Source organism: Stylophora pistillata, chromosome 6 (genome assembly GCF_964205215.1).
Source record: "Stylophora pistillata chromosome 6, jaStyPist1.2, whole genome shotgun sequence".
Classification (NCBI taxonomy): Eukaryota; Metazoa; Cnidaria; class Anthozoa; order Scleractinia; family Pocilloporidae; genus Stylophora; species Stylophora pistillata.
Window position 1 is genome coordinate 9,530,904 of NC_142524.1, and position 27,503 is coordinate 9,558,406.

At 38.7% G+C, this 27,503-nt stretch overlaps 5 protein-coding genes across 8 annotated transcripts; all 5 read right to left on the reverse strand.

The window, feature by feature from the left end:
* Positions 1 to 33: 33 nt before the first annotated feature.
* LOC111327989 (L-asparaginase-like) lies at positions 34 to 11,835 on the reverse strand. Of its 4 annotated transcripts, XM_088725961.1 has the most exons (14): positions 11,425 to 11,564; positions 9,792 to 9,848; positions 9,088 to 9,147; positions 8,337 to 8,403; positions 7,430 to 7,667; positions 6,859 to 6,942; positions 6,423 to 6,549; positions 5,588 to 5,700; positions 5,216 to 5,401; positions 3,977 to 4,090; positions 3,730 to 3,849; positions 3,063 to 3,158; positions 2,269 to 2,619; positions 34 to 1,563 (listed from the first exon to the last, which is right to left on the reverse strand). In XM_088725961.1, the coding sequence occupies exons 4-14, from the start codon at positions 8,354 to 8,356 to the stop codon at positions 1,375 to 1,377; spliced, it is 1,638 nt and encodes a 545-aa protein (XP_088582087.1). In that variant the 5' UTR covers positions 8,357 to 8,403; positions 9,088 to 9,147; positions 9,792 to 9,848; positions 11,425 to 11,564; the 3' UTR covers positions 34 to 1,374. The 4 variants fall into 4 exon arrangements, with proteins under 4 accessions (XP_088582087.1, XP_088582086.1, XP_088582088.1 ...); XM_088725960.1 differs by lacking the exons at positions 8,337 to 8,403; positions 9,088 to 9,147; positions 9,792 to 9,848 and adding an exon at positions 11,679 to 11,835 and having other exon boundaries at positions 11,425 to 11,563; XM_088725962.1 differs by lacking the exons at positions 8,337 to 8,403; positions 9,088 to 9,147.
* Positions 11,836 to 12,404: 569 nt separating this feature from the next.
* Positions 12,405 to 15,536, reverse strand: LOC148728137 (nociceptin receptor-like). The gene has a single exon (XM_088725964.1). The coding sequence runs from the start codon at positions 14,704 to 14,706 to the stop codon at positions 13,696 to 13,698; it is 1,011 nt and encodes a 336-aa protein (XP_088582090.1). The 5' UTR covers positions 14,707 to 15,536; the 3' UTR covers positions 12,405 to 13,695.
* Positions 15,537 to 17,159: 1,623 nt separating this feature from the next.
* Positions 17,160 to 18,853, reverse strand: LOC148728138 (QRFP-like peptide receptor). Its single transcript, XM_088725758.1, has one exon. The coding sequence runs from the start codon at positions 18,589 to 18,591 to the stop codon at positions 17,647 to 17,649; it is 945 nt and encodes a 314-aa protein (XP_088581884.1). The 5' UTR covers positions 18,592 to 18,853; the 3' UTR covers positions 17,160 to 17,646.
* Positions 18,854 to 18,924: 71 nt separating this feature from the next.
* LOC148728139 (QRFP-like peptide receptor) lies at positions 18,925 to 21,331 on the reverse strand. The gene has a single exon (XM_088725759.1). The coding sequence runs from the start codon at positions 21,151 to 21,153 to the stop codon at positions 20,221 to 20,223; it is 933 nt and encodes a 310-aa protein (XP_088581885.1). The 5' UTR covers positions 21,154 to 21,331; the 3' UTR covers positions 18,925 to 20,220.
* A 3,605-nt stretch (positions 21,332 to 24,936) lies between these two features.
* On the reverse strand, positions 24,937 to 26,531 carry LOC111327970 (beta-1 adrenergic receptor-like). The gene has a single exon (XM_022932305.2). It carries the CDS (start codon positions 26,456 to 26,458, stop codon positions 25,511 to 25,513), a length of 948 nt encoding a protein of 315 aa, XP_022788040.1. The 5' UTR covers positions 26,459 to 26,531; the 3' UTR covers positions 24,937 to 25,510.
* Between the last annotated feature and the right edge of the window lie 972 nt (positions 26,532 to 27,503).

The following is a 27,503-nucleotide window of genomic DNA, read 5'->3' on the forward strand; positions in this document are numbered from 1 at the left end:
AAAAAAAAAAAGAAAAAAAAAAAAACCACAGAATCATAGTTTCCCAAAATTTCCTTTACTCAGCTTATACTTTATGAAAATACAATTCTCACGTTAAGGTTTCTTAACCCATTAACCCTTTCACTCCCAGATGTGATTAACATAAAACTTCTTCCTACCACATTCATACATTATCCACCAAACAGGTAATGGGAGTACTCAAACTTATCAGCTAAAAATTGTTATCCTGATCTAACACGAAATTCCCTAGACTTGCTCACAAGTCGCGCTTTTGAGCGCGAAGCCCGAGCCGAGCCGAGCGAATGCTCCTTCGAATGGTGAATAAATACTTTGATGATTTCTATAAATAAAATTTATGTGAGCGACCCAAAACACATGTACAAAGAACAGAAAACCAAGTGAACGACTTTGAGAAAGTCTAAAAATTCCCATAACTAATTTACAAGAAAATGTGTAGCAGCTAGAGGGTAGAATTCACAATCAGAACTTTGGAGTTACAGGGTTATAAAAACAAACAAACAAACAAAATAGCGGTTGGCGCTCTCATGAATACAAACAAACATGTTAAGGCAAATTTGGTGAACGAAACACTGAAAGTTATTTTCTCGTGTAAATAAAATGCCTACATACTACATGCTCCTTCGAATGGTGAATAAATACTTTGATGATTTCTATAAATAAAATTTATGAGCGACCCAAAACACATATACAAAAATAAATAACATCACATCCCTCAAATAGTTGACAGCCTTTAAAAATAACTTTAAAACAACTTTCCCAATTTTGCAGTTTCAGCTGAAAGAGCGATTTTCAATGGAGTATTGCAAAGCTAAAACTGATGCAGGTTTTTTTAAGTGGCCGTTACGGAAACTTGTCCTCAGTATCTCGTCAATAACAAGTTTTTAATCGTTTTCGATAATTTGCCAGTCGCGTGAGAATTAAAAGTCGGCTACCTCGCTTTCCTTTCTAAATAATGTTGAGTCACCCGCGCGCAATCTTCCTCATATTGAAAACATCTCTCTCTGGTAGTCTTAACGGTACTACAATCTCCTTGACTTAACTTAATTTGAACATATTTTCCTTATTTATAACATTTCACTTTGAATCTTCTAAATCCATTTGTTCATCAGCTTGTTCGAGGCACTCAGTCGGTAAAATGATGCGCGACTAAAAACGGCGCCAAAGAAGCAAGAAAGAGAAGGTTGGGTCGGGTTGCATACCGGAGTTCTCTTCGCTACTCGACCCAAGCTTCCCTCATTTTTTCACCCAGCCGCTACTGGCGCGCTGTTTACTATTTCGCCCTGTTTTACCAACTGAAAACGTGAAACAAGCTATTTGTCCATATTTAAAGACATGTAAAATAAGTATTCAAGATCATTTAGTTAGTGAGAGAACATTAAACTGCTTTATTCCGCAGTATTCGTCTAACATATCGATAATCTTGACCAATTCATACGACTTAGCATTGTCCAAGGGGGTGCTGCCAAAAATGTCACGGAGGTAAGGGTTTACACCATGCTCCAGCAAGAAGGCAACAGTATCTACGTTGTTGCGGCAAACGGCCTGAAATTCAAAACATGAAGAAAAGTCTAATCCTTCACACCCTAACATCAGTATGCATATTCTCCACACTGCTCTACATACACTTCCTGAAGTGTTGACAAGGATAATTTGTCTGATAATCATGAGCTTCCTTAGTTGGTGAGCATTTCCCTTGTTTTCATGACGTTAATGTTTGATTTAAGGGTGATATAGTACGATAAATCAGATGCAAGTCACTAAAGGTTAAAAAAAAAAAGACCCAACCAAAAGTATGGTTCCAGCAGAGGGTACATTTTCTCTGAATCTCTTCAATAGAAAAAAAAAAAACAAAACAAAACAAAAATACAACGTATTCAACACAGCCAATCAGAAAAAACTCACCAAATGCGAAAAATACTACCTTGAGCCAATGGGAGTTCAAAGCAAAAATTGTTTAAGCGCGGGAAAACGCGGGTGACATAGTCGCGATTAGAGTCAGCTTGCATGGATGGATGGGAGTTTTCTGCACCAATCACGGAGCAATGTAAGGCCACAAGACAAAGCGCGGGAAAGCGCGGGAGACAGCCGCGATTAGAGTCAGCTTGCATGGAAGGGTGCGAGATTTCTGCACCAATCACGGAACAATATAGTCCCTGAAGACAATGAAATCCCGGATATCATTCAAAATCAATCAAAGTTAAAGGGCTCAAATCTTTGAACGCGTCTTTCTTAATATCATAAACTCACCACGTGGAGAGGCGTCCTTTTATCGTAATCACTGGAATTTAAATCCGCTCCCGCGAGCTGCCACACGAGTAAGTCATCCACTCGATTTTTCGCTGCCAAGCGACAAAGTTCAACCGCTGTCTCCATTGAAGATTTCATAAGCTGTGCACCAGCTTTCCGAAGGGTTTTGACGATCTCTTTGTGCCGGAATTTAATTGCATCGTCTAAAGGAGAACATTTAAATCTGTCTGGAGCTTGCGTTATTGCGCCATTTTCCAGAAGAAATTGGACCGCTTCTGTGTTGCCTTCTACGCATGCGATATGAAGAGGAGTTCTACCATCATAGTCCGTGGTGGCATTTACATTAGCACCCTAAAAGAAAAAAAAAAAAAAAAAATACAGAAAATCCATATTGAACCCAATCATGTTCTAGGCCAGTAAACACATGCAAAAACGCGGGCGAGCAGGAAACGGCAGGGGTCTGAGAGGAAATTTTGTTTCCTCCTCGCTCGCTCCACTCTTTCGCTCGTCCCTCCAAACCGAGATTTTTTTAAATGAAAAAGGTTTCATTGACTTCCGCTTTAAAAGACAGTTTGGAAATTGTTGATCACAAGAGACGTCAACCTGGGTCACAGTAACACAGCTTAGCCTGCCAGTGTCCGTTACAATTTAGTCGAGTGTGAGTCAGAGTGGCAAGCGGTAAATGGGATGACGGGAAGGCGCTTCCCTCTGGGAGGAACAAAAGCGAATCATCTGTGGCTGTATGAGTGGAACAGTTCAAGACAAAAGCCGACGGCATAATGTGCCTTCCCTACCTGATTCAGAAGTTCTTCCATTGTCCTTACATTTCCAGCACTTGCAGCACAGCTCATGAGTACAGGAAGGAGAGCTTGCCTTATGAATTTCATTTCCTGAAAATAAAGTCAAAACTCGTACAAAAAGTATTCCATGTCCACGCAGACGGGGCAAGGGGGGAGGGGCAGACGGGGCAAGGGGGGAGGGGGGAGGGGGCAGACGGGGAAAGGGGGAGAAGGTGTGGACAGGCTTGTCTTAAGTAAGGGAAGGAACACTAACCGGCATCCTACTCGGTGACGTCAGGAGCATACTAATTTTTTTATTTTATATATTAGCACTTTCATTTGAGGGAGACCACACTCTCTTATGTAAGCGATGCCAATTTTTTAAAGTTCGTGAGCAAGATAGCTTACTTCCGTTGTTTGTTTTCTTACCATTTTCTTTCCTATGATTATCGGTGACCCTAATTAACCCCAAAGGGTGACCAGTATCTAATTTCTGGTAAATCATTTATGTTGAGATAATAAGAATAAAGGGAATGATCGCCAAACTGGGAAGGAAGCTTTGATTGTTAAACGAATTCCCCTTGTAAATACATTAAAAAATGGGGGCATTTATTTGGGTGTGAACATTTATTTGAGTGTGAGTGTTTATTCGAGGAAATAAGGTAGCTGATAAAATGATAACCTTGCTGGAGCTAATCTGTAATGACGATGCTACAGCAGCGATGAATGAGTTGTCTTTTAGAGAGAACTGTTCCTTTGTATGAGCAACAGTGAGTTCTCCGCGGATATTATTTCGAATCAGCTGCGAAAAAAAAAAAAAAAACCAGAGAGAAGTAACAAAAATTTCAGTATCTAACAGAACTAAACTACAAAGAAGTAAGAACAGATTGAAACTTAAATGGCGAGACTGACCCGGCAACATACATTACCTCTCGTTTATCATTCAAACTGAGCTCCGTTTTTCCCAACACGTAGCAAAGTTTAGTGAGTCCAGCTTCAGGTGTCATGTCTGAGCCAGGAATTACCCCTGCATCTAACAACACCTGATAACGAATAATTATGCCAGCAACAACAACAATTTAACTGCTGAGGTGTCAATACAAACAAATACAGTAGCCCTTATACTGAGTTTTCTGACTCTTTTATAACCCCTCTCCATTTAACTCTGCCCTAAACCACCCAGGAACAATCCAAATGTGGTAAATTCTTCCCTTACTAGGGATGTGGCCAGGGGGGGATCTGAGCCGTGACCCCATCTTGTCCCAAAGACAGTTGCAATATCCAGTCATTAACCAATTAAATGTAGCTCCTCAAAAAAAGATTGTGCTTGTTCATCGTGGTAAAGTACAATAACAATAAATTATTACACGACCCGGGCAGTCAGAGGGCCAATAACTAAAATCAACCAATCAAAATGCTCTATTGCCGGTCAATATTCTCTCAGTATTGGACCGGGCACTGTCCCGAATGGTCCCGCATGATACTGCACTTGTGTCCCTTTGAACTTCAGTCGCATAATAAATCTCTTATTAACCAAGCTTGCTCGGGACCGTACTGGAAGAATATTGGCCCTCGGTCTTTATTGTACGAACCTCGGTGCGCTTGGTCCGTACTGTCAAGACCTCGGGCTGATATTCTCCCAGTACGGCCCTCGCGCTTAGTTAATAAGATATATGTATTGATGTGTGTCTCGCGATGTGGTCACTTATGATGTGAGTCGCCACATTTCCAGTGAATACTGTTAGTCTTTATCGGGTGATATGGTCGACTGGTTTCGGGAGACCTGAGGGAGACCAGCAGTGTGTAGTCGAAAGGTCACGATTCACATCATATTAGTGACCACATCATAAGATAACCAACAGCAATTTATCATTATGTAATTTCTCATTGTAATATCCACATACATTATCAAGCAAACCAGTGATGAGAAAACTTAAACTTATCGGTTAGAAGTTGTTATCTAGATATAACAATAAATTCTTGTACCTAATTTACAAGGAGATGTGCAGCAGCTAGAGTGGAGAATTAACAATCAGATCTTAGGGGTTTAAGTGTCCAAGAGGTGGTCAGAATACTTCTAAACTTGAATTCAATGCTGCACAGTTGTAGATTTTTGAGAGGAGACAAGGTGAGATGAAAGAGGTAACCCTAGCTTTTAAAGTTCTTACCTTTCCTGTGGCATATTGATCAACCACAGGACCATGGAGACACTGAGTGCAATTGATAATTAAAACACCTCGGCAAGTAGCTTTCTTTATTTCAGAAATGATGTCCTCGCGGTTGTTAGGAGCATTTCCACACCCATATGTCTGCAGGACCACACCCAGCATGGGAGGTTTTAGAAATGCTTTCACCTGAGAAAGAGGAAAAAAAAAGATGAGAAATACATTCATACTCATTTGCATACAATATATTCTTGTGTACATGTTTTACCATTGGTGTACATTTACAAAAATAATGTAACATTATATATTTATTGGATAAAAAAAACAAACAAACAAAACTACTATTATTTTGAAAGGGATTCTCTGATAACTTACAGTTTCTGATGTAATCCCTGGAAAGAGCCTGAGCAGTCCAATGTTGGGATTCATGTTGGAACAAACTGTGAACTTGTTAAGACTGTTTGAACGGAATATTGCATCCCACTGTACTGTAAGAATTAAATAAAGTTGCACAGGCATTGGACACTCCTAGCTGGGAAATAACATCATTAGAAGCAACTTATTTGACCAAAAGTTTATGAAAAATCTGGAATTATAGAATGGTTTCCTCCTGGGGAATGGACTAACCGTTTAACTGCAATGATCTGATAATCAATCAGAATGCAAGATTTTATATAATGATATGATTCTAGAAAGAAGTTACAGAATCATCACTTCTGGGACTTAAAGGGTTAAGGGATGCAGAGTTAAAAAATTCAACTAACACCACACAAGAGGTTTTGAAATGCTTAAAAGAATTTCGCTATTTCTAGACAGATTACGGTGTCTGATAACTAATTTTTTCACCTCCAGAGACATAACCTTGCGGTTGAGTTTTACAGATGAAAATGCCTTCACACTCAACAATCTAATCAGAAACATATCTGTTTGTTTCCTAGAGGGAAGAGGGTAATGACATTTTCAAAACTGCTTTAGAAGTAACTTGTAACCCTTTGACCCCAAACAGTAATTAGTATCTAATTTCTCCTTACAATATCACCCCTTAATCACACATTAAGGTTACAAGAATATACAAAATGATCACCAACTAAAGAAGCTCTTGATTGTTAAACAAATTCTCCTTGTCAGCACCTAAGGGAATGTGTTGAGATAACAGTCTGGAGAGTATGCATACTGATGTTAAGGTGTAAAGGAGTAAATATGATTTTACCTTCTATGTTCACCTTCATGGTCACCAAAGGAGGAAGATTTGGGGAGTCAAAGGCATCAAAGCTCCCAGCACTCACTTTGGTGGAACGGTTGCCTCGATACAAACATCCAGCGAAAAACAGAGTAACCTGATAAAGGAAAAAACACACTCAGTTATTCTGCCAAAAAGAAAATCAAAACACTAATATATTGATTACAACACATTTTTCCTTTAGATACAGTAATTTTTACTGATTATTCAATGATGCCCTGTTCCACCAGCAGTGGTTTTCTATAGTGGTTTTGCACAGCAGCCATGTTGGATGGCAGGAACAATAGATTATTTTACCCATGGGAAAAAATTTCCTTTCTTATGCAAAATATTTTTATTGTTCCTGCCATCCAACATGGCTGCTGTTCAAAACCTTACTCTATAGTGGAGGAAAGTAGAAACAAACCTCAGGAATAACGTAGTGCCCGGCGATGACTAGTGCACCTAACAGGTTGTCACGCCCATCATTTCTCTGCTCATAAATTGGAACCTGATAAAATAAAAAATTCTTGCTATCCATTGCAAAAATCTCTAGGTGATGGATAGTGTAATAAATAGTTTTAACACTTATCCACTGCATGGCCATTTATCTGTCGCTTAGAAACATTCACTCTTTCAATAACTGGACCCTAAACTGTTAGACTCCGTCCCTGATGACGCCGTTGAGCGGTGAAAGCTCGGACTTCTGTGATACTTTACAGTAATTCAAGGCCACATTGGTGTTTTTATTGTTTTACCCAAAATGTTACTGAAGGACAGCATTCAAAGATTGTTAGACTACAAGATTACACCCACGTTAATCCAGCCATAAGTAATCTTAATTTACTTTCTTAGACTAGTTCATATGCATGAAGGCAAATAAATACACTAAAACTTGACAGAATTTCTGCATAACATCGTCACACAATCATATCTATGACTCTCTCACTTTACCAACTAACTGGTTAACGAAAAGTTTCAAAAGTGGGACATCTTACCTGTGAACCAGTAAAGATCACAGATTTACCAAGGTTCTCCAGCATAAATGACAAAGCTGACACACTGTAAGCCATTGTATCTGTTCCATGTATCACCACAAACCCATCATATTTACTGTAATTGTCTTTAATATCCAGTGCGATTTCTACCCAATCGCCAATTGTCATGTTTGATGAGTCTTTGAGAGGTAAGTATTCTTTAATATAATATAGCACTCGCACTCCATGGGCTGATATGCTGTTTGAGTAATGGTAAACAACAAGTAAATGTGACTTATTGAAGAGCTATGCTGTGATACACTAAAAAGTTAAGCCCAAAAGAAACTTTAAAATATTTATTTTAAAAGCAGGTAGAGAGCTTAATTTCAAGATTTTTGTTGGCAGGGTGGATCCTAATTTTGAGCAAAGGAGAGCACGTATTGATACTGGTTTTCATGGGCAATTTAATGCAGAATCCATGTGTCAGGTAATGGATTTTCCTTGAATCGCATAAATGAATAAAAATGAGAAAAAAAGGAAAACTGCATCAATATTGTTAGTTTTTGTCCACAGCATGCACTCCAGAAAGCCTTTTCAAAGGCAAGAAGAACCTCCAGCTCACTTTGAAAAGTGCTCTTCTTTGGTTTTGGCTCTTCAAATGGTGACAATAATTTTGAAAACATTTTAAATGACATTGTAGGAAAATTTTTTTGCAGTATTGGCGTTACTATTTGATGATAGTTGTCATGTATATGTTGTAGTTCAATTTTATCCTTGGTTCAAATTTTATTTCCCTTTGTTTCAAACTCATTATCATACATTAACATGACCGAGAACAAAGGAAAATAAAATTTGAACTTAGGATAAAATTGAACCACAACATATACATAGATGGGAAACTATAACTATAGCCTCATTTTCAACCCACAATTCCATGCTAGATACCATGCTTCATTAACCAATCAGAAAGCAAGATTTCATTCAATTATGCGATTCTATAAAAAATAAAACATGGTTGCTTGTAGACATGGAATTCAACTTGGTATCACCAGGGTTGGTATTTTATTCTCTATATAAACATAATTGTTCAATTTGAGTCTGGAAACCCATTAACTGCCAATCTCCTGATCACAATAAATCATATTAACCATCGTAATTTCCTCAGATGTGATTGGTGCATTAGCTGCTTCATTTTTCACTACTTAGTCTGTAGAGTTGTAATCAGACAGTGTAATCAGACACTTGGCTGTAATCAAACACCTGTAATCAGACAGTTAAAGCAGCCAATCATACTAAGTCCCACCAGCTAAATCCATAGAACTGATCACAATAACCATAGAAATAACCACTTATTCTAAAAAAAAAGGGAAACTTCCAAAATGGAGGCATTTTTTACTTAAGACGTTGTCTCCATATATATTTTCCCAAAATGTATCGTATTTACACGCGTATACGCCACACCTATGTATAGGCTGTTCTATCAGCCAAAAAGTTGAGACAACTCATTCTTTTTTTAATTTCTCATTTGAAAACAAAACAACTTCACTATGAAAGAAAACTGTCTTCTTAAGTGGAAACATTTGCAGAAAATCGCAAATGTTTACAAAGGATCACTGTTCCACTATCTAAAGACTAAAATCCATCAAATTCGCTTTCACTGTCACTGTTTTCAAAAATACCTCGATATTCGCTTTTGTCAATCAATCTCTGTGGTCTTGCTGGTCCTTTTGGTACTTTTTCTTTCAGAAATTGTAATGGTTATGATTAATTAGTAACAGAACTTCATGTCGTCCCAATATCCATGATTGACAAATCAGACTTCTACTTCACAGCTGTCCCATTTTGTCAATCACTCATTTGATTATAGACCTAATAATATACATGAAAAAATTTCTCAGTTCTGATTGGTAAAGATGAATGCAGTTTTCAGTTAATTCAGTGCAGAAGAGAGTTAATTCAGTGCAGAAGAGGGTTAATTCAGTGCAAAGATAGAAACAAACCAGACATTCTGATTGGTCAGAATGATTGGTCAATGTCAAGGTCAATGTCACTTGCGGGCTTGAATAAATTATTTTTGCACCTGATGCCTGCGCTTTTCTTCTGCGTAGTTATAAGAAGCTGCCTCGTATTTTTTCATGTATATTATTAATACATAATCACATGATTTTCTCGTGCAATTTGGAATAAATAAGCACTTGTAAATTTTTTCAAAGATCACAAACTGCACTCACCCTACGGGCTTACGCAATTTTGTTAGTCTGAAAAAATTTACTCATGCTTATTTATTCCAAATTGCACTCGAAATCATGTGATTACCTGTACAAATAGGACTCCATTTGGCCCAGTTATTACCATTATTTATACTCGATAAATGTCTTTCTACCTTCATTTATGGTACTGAATTCATCTGTGCTCTGGACTAGCTTCAAGGCAGAAATATCTAAATAACATGAATAGCATGCAAATTGGGAATCAAGGCTGTGCTCTAAGAAAAATTGAGGGGAGCCTAGTGCTCTGAAACTGTGAAATCCAGGGTGCCCAGCATATGCTTTTTATGAAAAAACTAAGATTCCTGAGTCACCCAAGAGCAAAAGTAAGGTGCCATGGACCACCGGGCACTGCTAGACCACAGCCCTGGGAATCCAACAAAAATGGGAATTTTACACCTTCTGGTATATGAAAAATACCACAAGTATCATTAATAACCGCCTCCCCGTTAGCTCAATGGATAGAGCGCCAGACTGTAATGTGGGAGGTCGAGGGTTCGAGCCCCGGCCGGACCAACACTCAAGGTCTTAAAATAATTGAGAAGAATTTGCTACCTTTCTATAACATAAAGAAATGGTTAAATATTCTAGTCTTCTCGGATAGGGATGAATAAATGGAGGTCCCGTCTCCTGCAGGGTTGGGGCAGGAGACGTTAATTTCCCACACACGAGATTACTGTGTGATGAATGTCCTCCCCTGGGGTAGGATGGGTGGGTTAGGACAGCAGGTCCACATCAGCTTTTACAGCTGCCAATTAATCAACCTGCTTAAACAAATAAATGAACTTCACTTCACTAATGAGTTTTTCCAACAAAAAAAAAGCAGTTCTTTATCATAAAATTTGCTGAATTTATTTCGTATCCCCTCCAAATTAAATTAACGGAGTTTATAGTTGCCAAAGTTTACAACAACTGTGTCTAGAGAGAAAAGTAACTCCTTTCAGGTTAAAACACAGTCAATCTTTGAATGACTCTTCCAAATTGAGCTGCGATACAGACCAAAGACATTAACTTAAATGAGTTTAAGGCAATTGCTCTTGCAGCCATCAAGTCATCTAATTGACATCTATCAATTGTTTTAATATTTTAGTTTAGGAATAGTACATTATGTTATAGCTATATTTATATAATCACTCAATATATTTCATTGTTGTTTTTATATTTATTTATTTGTAATTCATAGATCGTACTTATATCAGGAGTTTTAACCAATTGTTGTTCATTACTTAGTGCCATTGTTTTTGAAATTATTGTTATTTTTTATGATATTACTTTGAAACTCCTAGTATAGTTTTTTTTGCTGTCTTAGGAGTATACTTATTAAAGATAAAGATAAAGGTTAATCATTGACTGGCCGGGTTATGACGTGAAATCACGCGTAAGTCACTCAAGCATGTTTGTAAACATGTGTCCAGCGACGAAGAGTAAGTAAACAATTTGAAAAGGAAAGCAAGCTTGGTTAATTTTAAGAAGCACTGTAGACACAGGTTTTAAAAAATTTGATTACGTAATAAATCAACACCGGCGAAGGATGTACAGAAAAAAATTTTGACTCCCGTTTGTCGACGCAGACATTTTGTAATACAGTAACTCTCGAATTAAATACATTGCTACAATCAACAGCTGATTATCGCTCGCTAAGACCACATCGAACAAATCAGCAGGGTATAAAAACTAAACGCTTTTCACAAAAGCCTAAATAATTCATTCAAACAGCTGAACACGCACGCTTATTGTAAATAGACTTACGGCATGGCTAACTCTTCCAGCGCGGAAGTACCAAAAGACGTAACACTTTCTTTAGGTTCAATCTTTGCATATTCAACATCATACAACATAGGAAGTCGCTTTATTTGCGACTGAAGGTGGCCAGATTTCGGCTGATATCCTAAACAAAGTGAAACAAAGCATAATTAATATGATCATTGCGTTATCAGACGTTCAGTCTGACAACATGAGACGCCAAACAAAACATAGAGGAAAATTATTGAACGATCTTTTACCTCCATCTGTTTTCTTCATTCCAATCGTTCCGCCTGTATACAATACTAAAACCTTCGTTTCTCGAGTTTGCTTTAGCATGGTGGAGCCCTCCATAATCGAAGGTCGTTTACCTTCCCGACTCCCGCTCGTTTATATCGCGCCCGCTTTGCATGACTGATGCATGCATCTTTTTCGAAAAAAAAATTCCGCTGGAACAATCGTGTCATATCCTCCACTGGTTAAAGAGATAAGGAAATTATGGTAGTTTATCAACATAGGGGAGTCATGTAATTATAAACACAACTGAAATCAAGAATTTTCAGTAAACTCACTCTAAAATCTAACTATTTGTACATGTGTTTTCGGGGGCGGATAAAGGGGTGTGTCTAGGGCGGGCCGAACTTGTCGTGGATGGTACACACTGCTGACCATCTAAGTATGCAATTTTTTTCTTTCTTTTTATATTGCCACTGTCGCACTATCATCAAAACCATCCGAAAAATAAAGTCAAGAGTCAAAGAGATAAAAGAAGATGAATATTCAAAAAGTCTCGCAACGATTCAGGTCTGTGCGAGGTTTTGTGCTGGAGTATTCGAAAGAATGTTTTACTCAAATGCGTAAAGCTTTGTTTGGAAACACAATGTTTGTGTCCATTTGAGGGGTATAAATATGACGGCCGGAAGTTAACAAGAACATATATCATCGAGTTTTGCAATAAAAAGCTTGTATTCGTCTTCTTCTTCCACTTATTTTTTTTTTTATTTTCCATTTCTTTTTTTTTTTTTCCCCTACCTCGCAACGTGATCTGTTTATGGTAAAGAGTAACTCAGTCCACGAGCCTGTCGAACGCCTTTCAAGTTGTGGCAGAAAGAGCGTGTTGTGTTTTGCTTTTGGTTAGTTTTTCTACCCATCAATCCACGTGACAAGCAGACTGGACCATGTTTCGATCGAAAACTTGGCTGGGACATTGTGTGATGTTTATTTAATTACTTTCACCAGAGTATGGTGAGGGTCGCACAACAGAGCGAGGCTCCAAATTAAGTGCGCCCAATATCCCACCCATCCCACCCCAGGGGAGGACATCCATCACACAGTAATCTCGTGTGTGGGAAATTAACGTCTCCTACCCCAACCCTGCAGGAGACGGGACCTCCATTTATTCGTCCCTATCCGAGAAGACTAGAATATCTAACCATTTCTTGATGTTATAGAAAGGCAGCAAAGTCTTCTCAATTATTTTAAGACCCTGAGTGTTGGTCCGGCCGGGGCTCGAACCCTCGACCTCCCGCACAACAGTCCAGCGCTCTATCCATTGAGCTAACCGGGAGGCGGTACTAGAACAAAACACTTCAAAGAACTTTCACTCAGCAACCTTTCAGGGAAACCTATAAAGGCGTTATCTGTGCTATACTGTTATCCCCTCCAGAAGAAATCACCTCAAATTTTGTAAGAACGATAAAGCTTTTGCAGCCTTTCTCGCGCTGCAACTCACTAAAAACTTTCTCTAACTTTAACTTTACGAGGGACTTTATTTAGTTCTTATTAACCGAGCGGGAGGTCTGTATGGGAGAATCTTGACCGAGGTCGCCAGTACAGACCGAACGCAGTGAGGTCTGTACCAGCGACCGAAGTCAAGATTCTCCCATACAGACCGACCTAGCTCGGTTAATAAGATGTTTATTATATGGCTGTGTCTTATATGCCAATTTTTTATATGTTTTGTACCTTTTTGCTAGACCGGTCTAGATGCCGGTCTAGATGCTGGTCTAGATGGGAAATTCTCGACCGCTTTCAATATTGATTTCAGCCAATCAAATTCGTGAATTCGGTAGTTCCCAGTCCTTGTGAGACACAGCCATATAATAATAGTCGGTATTAGCCAAAACATTTTAATACAATGATAATTATTTATTGCGGCGCACACTTGTCTTTTCTTCGACATAGCCTACTTTGCAGTGTTTCTGTTTTACTTTAGCCAAGCGGGAGAGACTTGGAAAATGTGTGAATAGCGCGTGGACCCTCCTGCATTCGCGCGAGTCAGTCTCCTCGCTGCGCGCCTGGCCGGGAGGAAACAGACAAAAATCTGCCCAAAGCTACTTTCAACTCGTGACGATAACTCTTTTGTCGGTAGAAATAAATGCACGGATTCAGGGCAGAATTGGCCAAACCAAGCAACGCCGACCAGAAGTGAAGCTCGTTGTACTCGACATATCTTGTGCTTATGATGGCCACGGGAAGCCAAGAAACGGAGAATACAAACACAATCAAAGCTATCGTCCTGGCGACTTTCTTATTTCTTTCACGTAACTCTGCATGCATCTGGCTACTGCCAGTATTTTTGTGCAAATCATCTATTTTAAGAGAGGCCCAACCAACTTTGATAAATACAGCAATTCCACTGCTAACAATGGCGATATAACAGAATGCGACACCGAAATTTTTCGCATGTATTAAGATTAGAAACCATTGGCCTTGACGTGGACAAGCGACTTCTAAGATTGGAATTACCAGAGAAGCCAGCCAAATGTGTACGAGAACTGCCTTCAGTTTTGCGGACGTCATTTTAATTTTGTGATGAATAGGATAGCAGACTGCCCAACAGCGATCAATACTCATAGACGCTAAGATCAGCAAGGAAGCCGTCGCAGAGTATCTACCTAGAACAATCGCACCAAGCATTGAACCAGACCAAGAACAGATCGGTACGAAGCCCTTTGATATCACTGAGATGATCAGGGGAATTGTTACCACTGTGACAAGAAGATCAGCAATGGCTAAGTTCTGAATAAACACGCTACAATTGTTGTTTAGATTTGTCGTTCTACTAATCACAAGCAGAACCAGACTATTGCCAAGAGAACCGCCGATTGCCAAAATACTGTACAGGGAAACAGCCACAACGATATCTGTTGTCGCGAGCGAAAAATCTTGGCAAAGGGTAGCATTAGAAGGTCCATCCACGGAACTTGCGTTTGTCAAATCTTTGTTTCCACAATCATTATTTCCTAAAGAGCGGTGATTTCTCACAATAGTTGAGTTTAATTCCATAACTGCTCACTTTTTATATAACAGATTGTCCCTTTATGAGCTGTCTCCACGCTTGGAAAAAAAAAAATTCAGCTGATAAAGTCAGTGAGACAGTAAAAGGAACTGCAATGCGCAGGTCATTCAGTTTAAACCATGACAGGTCGCGGGAGAGATCGGAAATAATTTTATTAGGTAAGTGACCGGATCTGTTTGAAGCAACTGAGCACTTAGAAAGAACTGTCCGATTCCTGCCTTTTGACGAATTAAACTATGTATTTTGATTCAAATCGACTGATCGACGACTCTGAGTCTCATTCGATCCTGCCATGAGGCATGTACAAAGGAAACGAACGCCTCTTATTTCAGCTTTTACGAAGCAAAAACATCCGTCCTGCTTAATGATTGTTTTTCTCTTAATTCCTGAAGAAGATAAGTTAAACTTGCCGGCAGAAAGGTCAGAAAGAGGGAGCAATGTCTACCTTGAATACTCTTATATCAAAGTTCCTTGATAATTTCCGTTGTAACGTTGACGTTGTTGAAATGGTGTCCGGCAACTTAAGTTTCTTGCTACTTTGAATAGTGGAGAGTTTGATGTGTGAACCGTACAGCCAATACTTCCTATGCGTCCCCGTTGGAAATGATATCTCAGGGTGAAGGAAAATTATGACACCACAACAAATTAGTTTTAGTACTGAACAAAAATTCGTTTTCAACTGGGAGGTAAACGAGTATTTTTTCCGAATGTTCCCTCCCACAATAGTTCTTTTGAAAACATTTGTAACCTATAACTTAATTTTCATACCTTAGGAGAGCAATGCATTTCTGCGCCTACCAAAACACCCATCAGGGCGCTATTGTATCTCGTCTTTCTTTTCGATAAATAAAATATTGCTTACTCGTTTAAGAGTAAAATATATCGTTTATATCCATGTTTAACTTTCGGCTATTTCCCTCTTGCCTTAGGAGGGTTAATTACCGGCAACATTTGAAACGCTGGCATAAGATTTAAACGAGATGAAATTCTCAGCCACAAAATCATTGTTATAGTGACAGTACTTCCAGAAATTCTTATCCCGTTTCAGACTTGTGATTTGAAGATACTGAATCCCTGTTTAAATACAAGGAAAGAAAATCATGCTTTAAGCAGTTGGAGACGTCTTCTCACGCTGTTTTGTAAAAGTCAGAAAAAAAGGAGCATATCCTAATCTCTAATTCACGAATTGTCGGCGTATATTACATTTCTTTTATCTTTTAAAATTAAAGTTTCAATTAAAGTTTCAAGAGATATTGTCTAGGCTTCCTCCTAAAAAAATGTTTCATTCAGTTCACAGAAAGCATCTGTCTGACTTAACAAAGCAAAGACAGCTGCTAAGAAGAAACACGAAGTTTTAAAATATTGTTTTTCCCCCTGGCAGCTGTCAATCAACGTGATATTCTCATGCAATAACATTTTTGGGATCCTCCCCAACATGTGAAAACTGGAAATTACAACCTTAATGCAATTTATTTTTACCTTTTCTTTCGAACATAATAATTCAGCTCTATATCAAAAACTTTTTTCAAAATTATTTCTAACAGTTCATCCTAACAACTTTCGAGTTAAAAATGGGGTTAAGGCGACACTGAAACGTCGCTTATTTATGGCATTTACTATGTTAGTCTATAACGATCTATCTCTAACAGCTCATTCATTATTTAGTCATTTTTCTAAAATCGCCAACGAAAGTATCGATTAAAATTTCGGCTAAAGAATCTATCGATGTATTCAAATTCTAGACATCAGCGTCAAAGCTCTCTTCAATTGAACTCGTAAAGGCAACCTTTAGTCGAATTTAGTGCAGTAATGAAACATGAAACATTTCTCTTTAATGCTTCCGGCTTTCTTAATGTAAAATTACACAAAATGAGGTAGTTTCAGGTTAATGTTTTGTAGACAAAAGCCGAAAGACTTTCACACAAGCCCGGCTAATCGTGTGGTCGTTTCATTTTTCTTATTTTCGTACTTTTATCTTCGTCCTCGCCGTCGCAGCCGAATGGGCTCCAGGTTTCGTCAGAAACGTTACTTTCAGAATTATTTAATTCAACTCTTCTGGAGACTACTTCAAACAGCTTTTACTAATCATTATGTTATTGAGATCAGGGCGTCGCGACAATGCACAAATGTCAATGAATTATCAGTTGTCATATTTTGAAACTCATTTTCTTTAAGTAACATCTGTAGAATCACTTTATTTTACCCACAAAATTTGTTGCGGACTCGGCACCCGGTTGAGTTGCGCCTCGGAAGTCCACAACTTTTTGACCACTTTTTGATGAACATCGTTGTCGATAAGAGTACAGACCACGGTAAACCATTGTCGATTTGTTAAATTTACTTTAGAACATAATCCAAAACTTTTAAATTTAACTTTCAACGGCGCCGTGTTTTAAAAACATTTCAGTCTAAGTCCAAACATTGCCTGCGGGTTTACAGGTAGCTTTAAAAATTTGAAGTTCGTATTTTTCTTTAATATCATTTTAGGTATTGAGGATCATAGAGTCCTTTTAGACTACTGTTGTAAAAGTAAAACCAAATTCAATCAGAAGAAAAGAAAAAAACCTCTAAGAGCTCGTGAATTCCCAAAGTAAAAACAACCAGACTGCCTTAAAGCGCGGGAAAACGCAGGCGACCAATTCGCAATTGGTGTTTAGTTTTGTACTGATTGGTTGCAGGGAGTGGCACGAGTTTTCTGGACCAATCACAGAGCGAAGTAAAGCAATACTAATGCGATCCCGGATTATTTTCGGCGGCTCAATGGAAAATTGATTTGAGCCGACAACATAATTAAAAACTGGTTAGACATCTCATTAACCGCTTCTACAATCGTTTCTTCTGAAGAGGGAAACCTCCAACTATTCCTAACCGCCACTTTCAAATTTCTTTCCCGTAAAAAGTTCTTGGAGTCCTCAAACTTAACATTTCTAAGCAGGTGTTACCTTTATGCAACACTCAATAATATGACCTTGATATCTGCAACAAAATGTATTGAAGCTTCCCGGGCATCTGAGCAAAGATCTGAGCGCTATGCGGTAGTTTAGCTGACGATAAAAATAAATCCACGGATTTAATGCTGAGCTAGCGAGTGCCAGTGTACCGAACCAGAAATATAACTGGGGATTCCTGTCTGCATCGATCTCAATACCTATGATGAGCGCGAATGGGATCCAACACAGAGTGGACAGGAACACAATCAGTGCAATCGTCTTGGCAACTTGTCTGTTCCTATGGTTTAAATCTGCAGTGAGGCGAGACCTTCCTTGGTGTAGTGATCCTATTTGTCGAGAATTTGCGCGCACGTTTTTGATTATAAAAATACCACTTACGGCTAAGATGGAATAACAGCACACCACTCCAATGGTCTGAAGAATTTTTGAGGGTGTTGATCCAGGATAGAATATATCTAAAAGAGGAAGGATCAAAGATTCGATCCAAATTATTGTGATGACTATCTTTGCCTTTGTTTTAGTTACAATCGTTTTGTGCTTCATCGGACGACAGATGGCAAAGCAACGATCCACACTGAGGGTAGTTAGCGTTAGTTGCGAGGAACCAGCGGAGAAAAGTGCTATTATCCAGCCAACAAAAAGTGGAGTATGGAAGATGCATTTATCCAAAAACCCCTGAATTAGGACAGAGACATGTAGAGGCATTACTACAGCTGTCACCATCAGATCAGCTACTGCCACATTTGCCATCAAGATTCCACACACGTTCCTCAAAGTTGGAGTCCGGTTGATGGCAAAAATCACAAAGATGTTCCCCAGCGATCCGACGATAGCTAACGTGGTGTATGAAACCATTGCCGCGATTTCATCGCCGAGTCCAAGAGGCAGTTTGCAGTGAGATTCTTCAGCTGAAGTTGCCATGTTCAGCGGCTAAACACTGGGCAAATTGACCAGTTGTGAGGAAAGTTTTGCCCACTTGGTTTGACGATCTGAAGAAATGTTTTTCTTATAAAGAAGTTCAGTTCAAAACGTTTGGCCCGCATGTGAAAACCAGTTGCTCTCCTGCTGAAAACATTAATGAAACCCCTGCATGTTGTGTTCGAGACATCTGCTCAGGAGACATACACACGAAGCTTTACAAATTTGTTTTCCCTTTGACACACGCCAGTTAATCACCTTTTCTGTTAAAAGAAATTATGGAGAAACAAAGAATTTTATATATATGGAATCTGTTAGGCACTTCTTTTCAAGAAATTTTTAAAAAGATTTTTTTATTGATTGTTTAAGTGAGCAACTTTTATAAACATATCTAGTGTACTTTATGATGTTTTTAATTTGTTATTTAATTGTGATGAATTTTATTTCAGTTTACAGGGCCTCACAGATTACCACTTTTCAGATACGTGAACCCCTGTATAGTGACTGTTATTATTATTACTATTATTATTAAAAAAAAGTTAGGATCTACGGTAATTATTTTGTATCTCACAATTTTTTTTAATACAGCGCGTTTGGGACAATTCACGCAAAAGAAATTTGGCTAATTTTTTATTCCAAGTGGTGTTGTTCAAATTTTTCCCAGAAGGGAAAACAAGTCAAAATTCACGCGGTAAAGCTATTTCAGGAAACACCTCCGATGGTTTCACTTTTATAACGTCCGTTGAAACAATTTTCAGTTGCCGCTCATGAGAGATAAAGCCCATTGTCTGTCATGTGGCCGCCTACGAGAGGTTAAAACAATTGAAAGTTGCTACCAAGTATCTCTAAAAGTGGGTGGTCACTGATAATGAGAGGTCGTCGCTTACGAGAGGTTCCTTTCATAGTGAATTGATTTCAGTTGGAAACTTTTGATATTTTGAAAAAGTTGTCACTAACGAGAGGCGGTCGCAAAGGGAAGTTCAACTGTATTACCATTGATTTTTATTAGGTAGCTGTCAAAAGTTGATTCGTAAAAGCAGTTACACTTTAGAAATTAGTCGCCCGTTAGAAATTGGTAAGTCTTCTCAGATAACTGGTTCTGTAAGCTTTACCTCTCGAGTCAATAACTCGTTACTTTTCTAAACACTTTCAAAATATCTCGCAAAAAAAGTAATGAGAGTCCCAAAACTTGTCTATTCTAAGGAGCTGTTACCTTAAGGAAACTCTCACTCTCTGAAATTATGTACAACAAAATGTATTGCAACCAGGGGGAAGAAGTGCGAAGACTATCTTAGAAGTTAGAGGGTTCAATCAGGCGCCGTTATACATACTGCGATTTGCACAATGAAATACTATCGTTCGTGTCTTTGACCATAGTTAATCGATTAACTATGCTCTGATTGGACGAACGAAGTATTTTCACAGTCGTTTGCTTGCAATCTTTGAAATGTGTTGGTCAGTAGGAAAAAATCTCAATAAAGTGAACGAAATAAAAACTTTTTCGCCGCACACAGCCGTTGGTTTTTTTTTTTTTTTTTTTTTTTTTGGCGCATCGCACCTCTTGGATAAAAATCGTTCGTGCGCACTTTCCAGGGAATAATTTCTATTTCCTTCAAGTCTTCTCTTATTCATTTAGGTTGCACTGTGTTTTTGCCGCGGCAATGGCGCGACACCATTAGATGCGCCTTGTTTACATCCAAGTAAAGATTTGAACGCTTTACGGTAGTTTGGTTGCCGATAGAAGTAAATCAATGGGTTTACGATTGAGTTAGCGAGTCCCACTGTAGCGAACCAGAAATAGACTCTGTAGTTCCTGGCTTCGTTGATCTCAATACCTGTAAGATACGCTATTGGGATCCAACAGAGAGTGAAGATAAACACAACAAGTGCAATTGTCTTTGCGACTTGTTTGTTCCTCTGGTTCAAAGCTGCAGTGAGGTGAGAAGTTCCTTGATCCTGGTGTAGTGATACTATTTGTCGTGACTTTGCACGCACATGCCTGACCGTAAAAATACCGCCCACGACTATGATGGAATAACAGCACACCACACCAACGGTCTGAAGATACTTTGCGAGAGCCGATCCATGGTAGAAGACTTCTAAAAGAGGAAGGGTCAAAGATGCCATCCATATTATTGCCGTGACTATCTTTGCCTTTGTTTTAGTCACAATCGTTTTATGTCTCATCGGACGACAGATAGCAAAGCACCGATCCATACTGAGGGCAGTTAGCGTCAGTAGCGAGGAACCAGCGGAGAAAAGTGCTATTATCCAGGCAACGAAAACCGGGGTAAGGAAAGTGCACCTATCCAAAAACCCCTGAATATGGACATACACAACTAAAGGCATCACTACTGATGTAACCATCAGATCAGCTACTGCCACATTTGCTATCAAGATTCCGCACACGTTCTTTAAAGCTGGAGTCCGGTTAATGGCAAGAATCACGAACATGTTTCCTGAAGATCCGATGATGATAAGCGAAGTGTACAAAACCATTGCCACGATTTCACCAGTGAATCCGAGAGGCAGTTTGCAGTAAGATTCTTCGTCTGAGGACGCCATGTTATAATCGAGACATCTGCCCAGAAGACACGTAAACGAAGTTTTACAAATTTGTTTTCACTTCTGCGTTCACTAATTAATCATCTCTTACGTAAATAGCCTGAAAACTATCGCTACTGAACAATTTTATTCAACATTTTTAAAAATGCAAATGAAAGTACTAGTTAATTAAGTTTCTAAGTTAACTGGTAATTACCTTAAGAGCATCTGTTGTGAGAATATGAAGATGTGTTCGAAGGCTAAACATAAGGGAAAAAACTCTCCTTTTTTTTTATTTATGAAGGCAACACTGAGACGAATTGAGCGAAATGTCGAAACATGAAAAATTTGTCGTTGGTAATTATATCCCGTTCTCAATGTGAAACTACGCTTTGTTTCGCAGACAACATCAAAGACTTTTAACACGAGCCCGGCCAATGGCAAGGTCAACTCATTTTTCCAATTTCACTCCTATCTTGTTGACATTGCTAGCTGCTGTGGATGGCTGGTTCCTCGTGACGTCTTACAGACGCCCAAAATCACTTAATACAATCTTCTGCAGGCTACAGCTTTCACTGGTCATTATGTTTTGATGCCGAGGGCGTCACGACCACACACAAACGTCAATTATTATTTCACTGTGTTAATCTTTAGCGGAAATTTCCCAAACTATCCTCAAATATAGAGAAATAGCTTCTAAAAACCTTTTCAAAGGAGTCGTCAGCGTTTCAAAGTCATTTCATTACGAATAACATCTGCAGCATTGCCTCAACAATAGAGTGTTTCTGTCGAGGAACTATCGGCTGATGGTTGCCCCGCGGAAATTTGATCTTCGAGGACAAATATGCTATTTTTAAGAACATCAAATTTCCAAGGGGCAACTATCAGACCGATAGTTCCGAGGCATAAACACTCTATTGTCTTTATTGTTCACCACTAAATTATCTTCCGTGCGCCAGTTGGAAAACAGTCAAAACGCACTAAATGCAGATCAATCAAATATTTATTCATGCGTACAGCCTGTCACAAATGTCAATAATTCGCAACCGTACATAGCTAAATACGTTACACCAGAAAAGTCACTGTTTTTCCGATATGCCTAACTTCACGGTCGTCAAACCATTCAAAAATTTTCGCGGATGAGTACTATGCATCCGGGTATTTTCCGCGGACAGGCACTATGGGCTGTTAGTGTCTCTCCACGGATGGATACTATCGCGTCACGTGATCAATTTAAACCGATAAGAATCGGAGAAAATTTAATGGTAAACTCTAAATCCAAATATTGCCTGCGCGTTTTCAGGTAGCATTCAAAAGTTAATCCATATTTTGCATTAAGATTTAGGAATTAGGAATCTTGGTTCGGAGTCTTCTCATGAAACTAGTTTCTATAAAATGAATAACTTTTAACTTTTCAGTCCTAACAGTTTCGAAATGTTCTCAGTCCCGCAGAAAGGTGAGGAAAGTCCTCAAACTTATCAGTTTAGCAGTGTTACCACTATGTAACTCTCAATTCTCTGTACTCCTTTACAACGAGGTGTACTTCAGCAAGAGAAGAGAATTACGAACACGATCTTCAGAGTTTGAAGTGTCCAACAAGGCACCACCTTTTATTCTACATGCTGCGATTTTGCACTTGCACGACAACGTTAGATGGGCCTCGTTTGCATCCGAGCAAAGATTTCAGCGTCTTGCTTGGCGGGGGTGGTTTGGCTGACGATAAAAATAAACCCACGGGTTTACTTCTGAGTTAGCGAGTCCCAGTGTAGCGTACAAGAGGTAGAACTTGTCCTTCCTGTTTCAATCAACCTCAATACCTATGGGAAGAACACGACAAGTACAACTGTCTTGACGACTTGTTTCTTCCTCTGGTTCAATTCTGCATTGAAGCGAGAAAATTTTCTTTTGATGTTTCCGTTTTTAAAGTAAAATTACGCCAAATAAGGCAGTTTCAGGTTGATGTTTTGTAGACAATAGCAAAGACTTTCACGCGAGCCCAGCTAATCACGTGGTCATTCAGTTTCGCATCTGATTGGTAAAGATAGTGGCAAGAGTTTTCTGGACCAATCACAGAGCGAAGTAAAGCAAAACCGATGCGATCCCGCGTTACTTTCGACGGCTCAATGGAAAATTGATATGAGCCAACATTATGATTAAAAACTGGTTAGACCGGCATCTCAATAACCACTTCGACAACCGTTACTTCTGAAGAGGAAATCCACCAACCTCTCCTAACACTTTCAAATTGATTGCCCGTAAATAGTTGATGGGACTCCTTAAACTTAACATTTCTAAGCAGAAGTTACCCTTATGTATCACTCAATTGTCTGAACTTAATATTTGCAGCAAAATGTATAGAAGCTTCACTTGCATCCGAGCAGTAGTTTGGCTGACGATAAAAATAAATCCACGAGTTTACTGCTGAGTTGGCGTCCGAGCGGTAGTTTGGCATCCGAGCGGTAGTTTCGCTGACGATAAAAATAAATCCACGAGTTTACTGCTGAGTTGGCGCGTCCCAGTGTACCGAACCATAAATGGATCTCGTGATTCCTGTCTGCATCGATCTCCAGTATTGAATACCTATGATAAGTGCAAATGGGATCCAGCACAGAGTGGATGTTTCCCAGCGATGCGACTATAGCGAGTGAGGCGTTCAAAACTGTTGCCACGACTTCACCGACAAATCCGAGAGGTAGTTTAATTTGTAGTGAGATTCCCCATCTGAAGTCGCCATGTTGTGTCGAGAAATCTGCTCAGAAGGCACAAACTACACGAAGTCTTACAAATTTGTTTTCTCCCTGGCACATGCTAATTAACTTGATATCCACATGTGATAACATTTCGGGTTTCTCCTAAACATTGGAATACCAGACATCGTAGTTTAAAACAATTTATTTTACGTTCTCACTCTTACTCAATAATTCACCTGTACATCAACGATTCTTAAAAAAAGTGTCCCTGACGATTTTGTTCTTATAACCGTGAGATTAATAATAGCGTCAAGATCGATGACACCGAATCGTCAATAAATCATCTGTTATGCTAAAGCTCTTCGAACTATCGCCAACAATTTAATGAAATCATTTTTAAAAATGCAAACGAAAGTACTGATTAAAAAGTCAACAAATATTTGCCTTTCCATAGATGCGTTCCGGAATGGTAAACATAGGGGTGAAAACTCTCTTTTTTATGGACTCGAGAAGGCAACACCGAGTTGAATTCAGCGAAATGTGGAAACATGAAAACTTTTCTGTTGTTGATGCTTCCGTTCCCAATCTGAATCGACGTATTAAAATTGAAACAGTGTCATACTTGTGTTTCGTAGACAACAGGAAAGACTTTGACACGAGCCCGGCGAATAGCTTGATTATTTCATTTTCCCTATTGTATTGCTAAATATGTGATTTGTATTGCGCAAGTTAATTAAGGCCGCAACTTTCGAACACTCCGCAATTTGTATATTTTGATGACGTCATAGAAGTAATTTACAACTTTATGACTTGTTGGTCAGAAGAACTGTGAGACGCCACTGGGTAAATGTCTTTCTTTGATTGAAGTTGACATTTGCATTTCCCCTACTAACTTCAACTCTGTAATTTAGATTTTGAACGTCTACACTCCCTGCGATGACTGTGAAATAAAGGAGTACTTTAAAACCGTGGAAACTCTTCGGCTAGCAACACACCTATCTTACCCTTTTCTCGTTGACATCGCTGTTGTACTTGGTTCCGTGTGGTGTCTTAACTCTACTGAAACGTTACTGTTTAAATCAATCAATACAATCAACTGCGAACTATTTCAGGCAATATTTTTTATTACTACGGATTTGGTTATAATGAAAGGAACGTCAAAGAGTTATTTACATTCTGTAGCGGAAACTTCACAGCTAGGCGAAAAACGTTTTAGAAAACCGTCTCGAAGAAGTTATCATCTTTCCAAAGTAGTTTTCATTAACATTTTAATACATCTGCGGGATCGCTTCACTTTCGTAAAGTGCTATCGAAAAATTTGAAATTTTTACTGCAAACGTATCAAAAATATTACTCTAGATCCAAATATATCCAGTTTTTTGATAGCTTTCAAAAAATTGATTTGTATTAGCAGTTAGAATTAAGAATTTAGTTGACAGTTAAAAATTGGTTAATCTTCTCGGGTGACCACTGCGACAAGCTGTGCCTTCAAAGTGAATGTATTTCTAATTTCTCGTAACACTTTCAAAACGTTATCCCGCGAAAAAGACCCATCAGGTGTTATCTTTAGCTTTAGCGAACTCTCACTCTCTGAACTTATTTACAACAAAATGTATCGTAGCCAAGGGGGAGAATTGCAAAGACGATCTCAGGTGTTTAAGGGTTCGAACAAAGCGCCGCCTTTTCCTTCACGTGTTCACTTTAGTCCCCTGTGTTGTACTGCGATTTTGCTCTTGCACAACACTCTTAGATGTAACGCGTTTGTAATCGAGTAAAGATTTGAGCGCTTTACGGTAGTTTGACTGTCGATAGAAGTAAATCCACGGGTTTACTGCTGAGTTGGCGAGTCCCACGGAGGCGAACCAGAAATAGAGTCTGTCATTCCTGTCTTTATTGATCTCATTACCAATAAGATACGCAATTGGGATCCAACAAAGAGTGAAGACGAACGCAACGAGACCGATCGTCTTTGCGACTTGTTTGTTCCTCTGGTTCAAATCTGCAGCGAGGCGAGAAACTCCTTGGTCCTGGTGTAGTGATCCTATTTGTCGTGAGTTTGCGCGCACATGCCTGATTGTAAAAATACCGCTCATGACCATGATAGAATAATAGCAAACCACTCCAATGGTCTGAAAAAATTTGGAGGGTGTTGATCCAGGATTGAATGTCTCTAAAAGAGGAAGGATTAAAGATCCCACCCATGTCATTGCGATTGCAAACTTTGCTTTTGTTATAGTTACGATTGTTTTGTGTTTTATCGGGCGACAGATGGCAAAGCAACGATCCACACTGAGGGTAGTTAGCGTCTTTAGCGAGGAACCAGCAGAGAAAAGTGCTATTATCCAGGCAGCGAAAACCGGAGTTTGATATATGCACTCATCCAAAAGCCCCTGAATTAGGACATAAACTACTAAAGGCATTACTACTGCTGTCACCATCAGATCAGCTACTGCCAAATTTGTTATCAAGATTCCGCACACGTTCCTCAAAGTTGGTGTCCGGTTGATAACAAGAATCACGAACAAGTTTCCCAACGATCCGACAGTGGTAAGCAAAGTGTACAAAACCATTGCTACGATTTCACCAGGCAATCCGAGAGGCAGTTTGCAGTGAGATTCTTCATCTGAAGTTGCCATGTTGTGTTCAAAACATCTGCTTACGAGACACGTACACGAAGTTTTACAAATTTTTTTTGCCTCTGGCACACGCAAATTGATCATCTGCTATGTTAATAGCCTGCAAAATATCGCTGACAATTTCATCTCAATATTTTTAAAAATGCAAACGAAAGTAATGGATAACAAACTAAACTAATAGTTAGCTTAAGAATATACGATGTAAGAATAGTATAGATGTGTTCGAATGCTTAACATAGGTGTGAAAACCCTCCTTACTTGAACTTGTAAAGGTATCATTGAGACGAATTCAGCGAAATATTGAAACATGAAAACTGGTGCTTTCGTTTTAAATACGAAACTACGCTAGTTCACATTGATGTTTCTGGACAACAGCCAACACTTAACCCTTAACCCTAAACCAAGGACATTTAATTTTTCCAATTTCACTCCTTTCTTGTTGACATCGCAAGCTGGTTCCTCTTGCCACTCAAACGCTGCTATTTTAAAATCATTTAATACAGTCTTCTGAAAGCTATTATTATTATTATTATTATTATTACTATTATTGTTATTATTATCATTATTATTATTATTATCATTATTATTATTATCATTATAATTATTATTATTATCATTATTATTATTATTATTATTACTATTATTATTAAAAAAAACTTAGGATCTATAATGATTATTTTGTATCTCATAATTATTTTAATACAGCGTGTTTGGGACAATTCAAGCGAAAGGAACTTGGCTCATTTGTTATTCTAGGTGATGCTGTCCAAATTCTTCCAAGAACGTAATACAGGTAAAAATTCACGCGGCAAAGCTATTCTGGAAAACACCTCTGGTGGCTCCATTTTTACGACCTCTGTTGAAACAATTTTCAGTTCCCGCTCATAAGAATAAAGCCGATTGTCTGTCGTGTGACCGCTTACGGGAGGTTAAAAACAGTTGAAAATTGCTACCAAGCATCTCCAAAAATGGTTACTTATGAGATGTTGTCGCTTATGAGAGGTTCCATTCATTGTGAATTGACTTGGAAACTTTTGATATTTTG

Bases quoted from the DNA above. Each gene is read 5' to 3' on its own strand.
- LOC148728137 (XM_088725964.1), bottom strand. From the start codon at position 14,706: ATGGAATTAAACTCAACTATTGTGAGAAATCACCGCTCTTTAGGAAAT.
- LOC148728138 (XM_088725758.1), bottom strand. From the start codon at position 18,591: ATGGCAACTTCAGCTGAAGAATCTCACTGCAAACTGCCTCTTGGACTC.
- LOC148728139 (XM_088725759.1), bottom strand. From the start codon at position 21,153: ATGGCGTCCTCAGACGAAGAATCTTACTGCAAACTGCCTCTCGGATTC.
- LOC111327970 (XM_022932305.2), bottom strand. From the start codon at position 26,458: ATGGCAACTTCAGATGAAGAATCTCACTGCAAACTGCCTCTCGGATTG.
- LOC111327989 (XM_088725960.1), bottom strand. From the start codon at position 11,772: ATGGAGGGCTCCACCATGCTAAAGCAAACTCGAGAAACGAAGGTTTTA. The intron at 3,159-3,729 runs GTTATCATTTTA...CTTTATTTTCAG, and splicing joins TACAGATTAGCTCCAGCAAG to GAAATGAAATTCATAAGGCA. The intron at 1,564-2,268 runs GTGAGTTTATGA...TTTGAATTTCAG, and splicing joins AAAGGACGCCTCTCCACGTG to GCCGTTTGCCGCAACAACGT.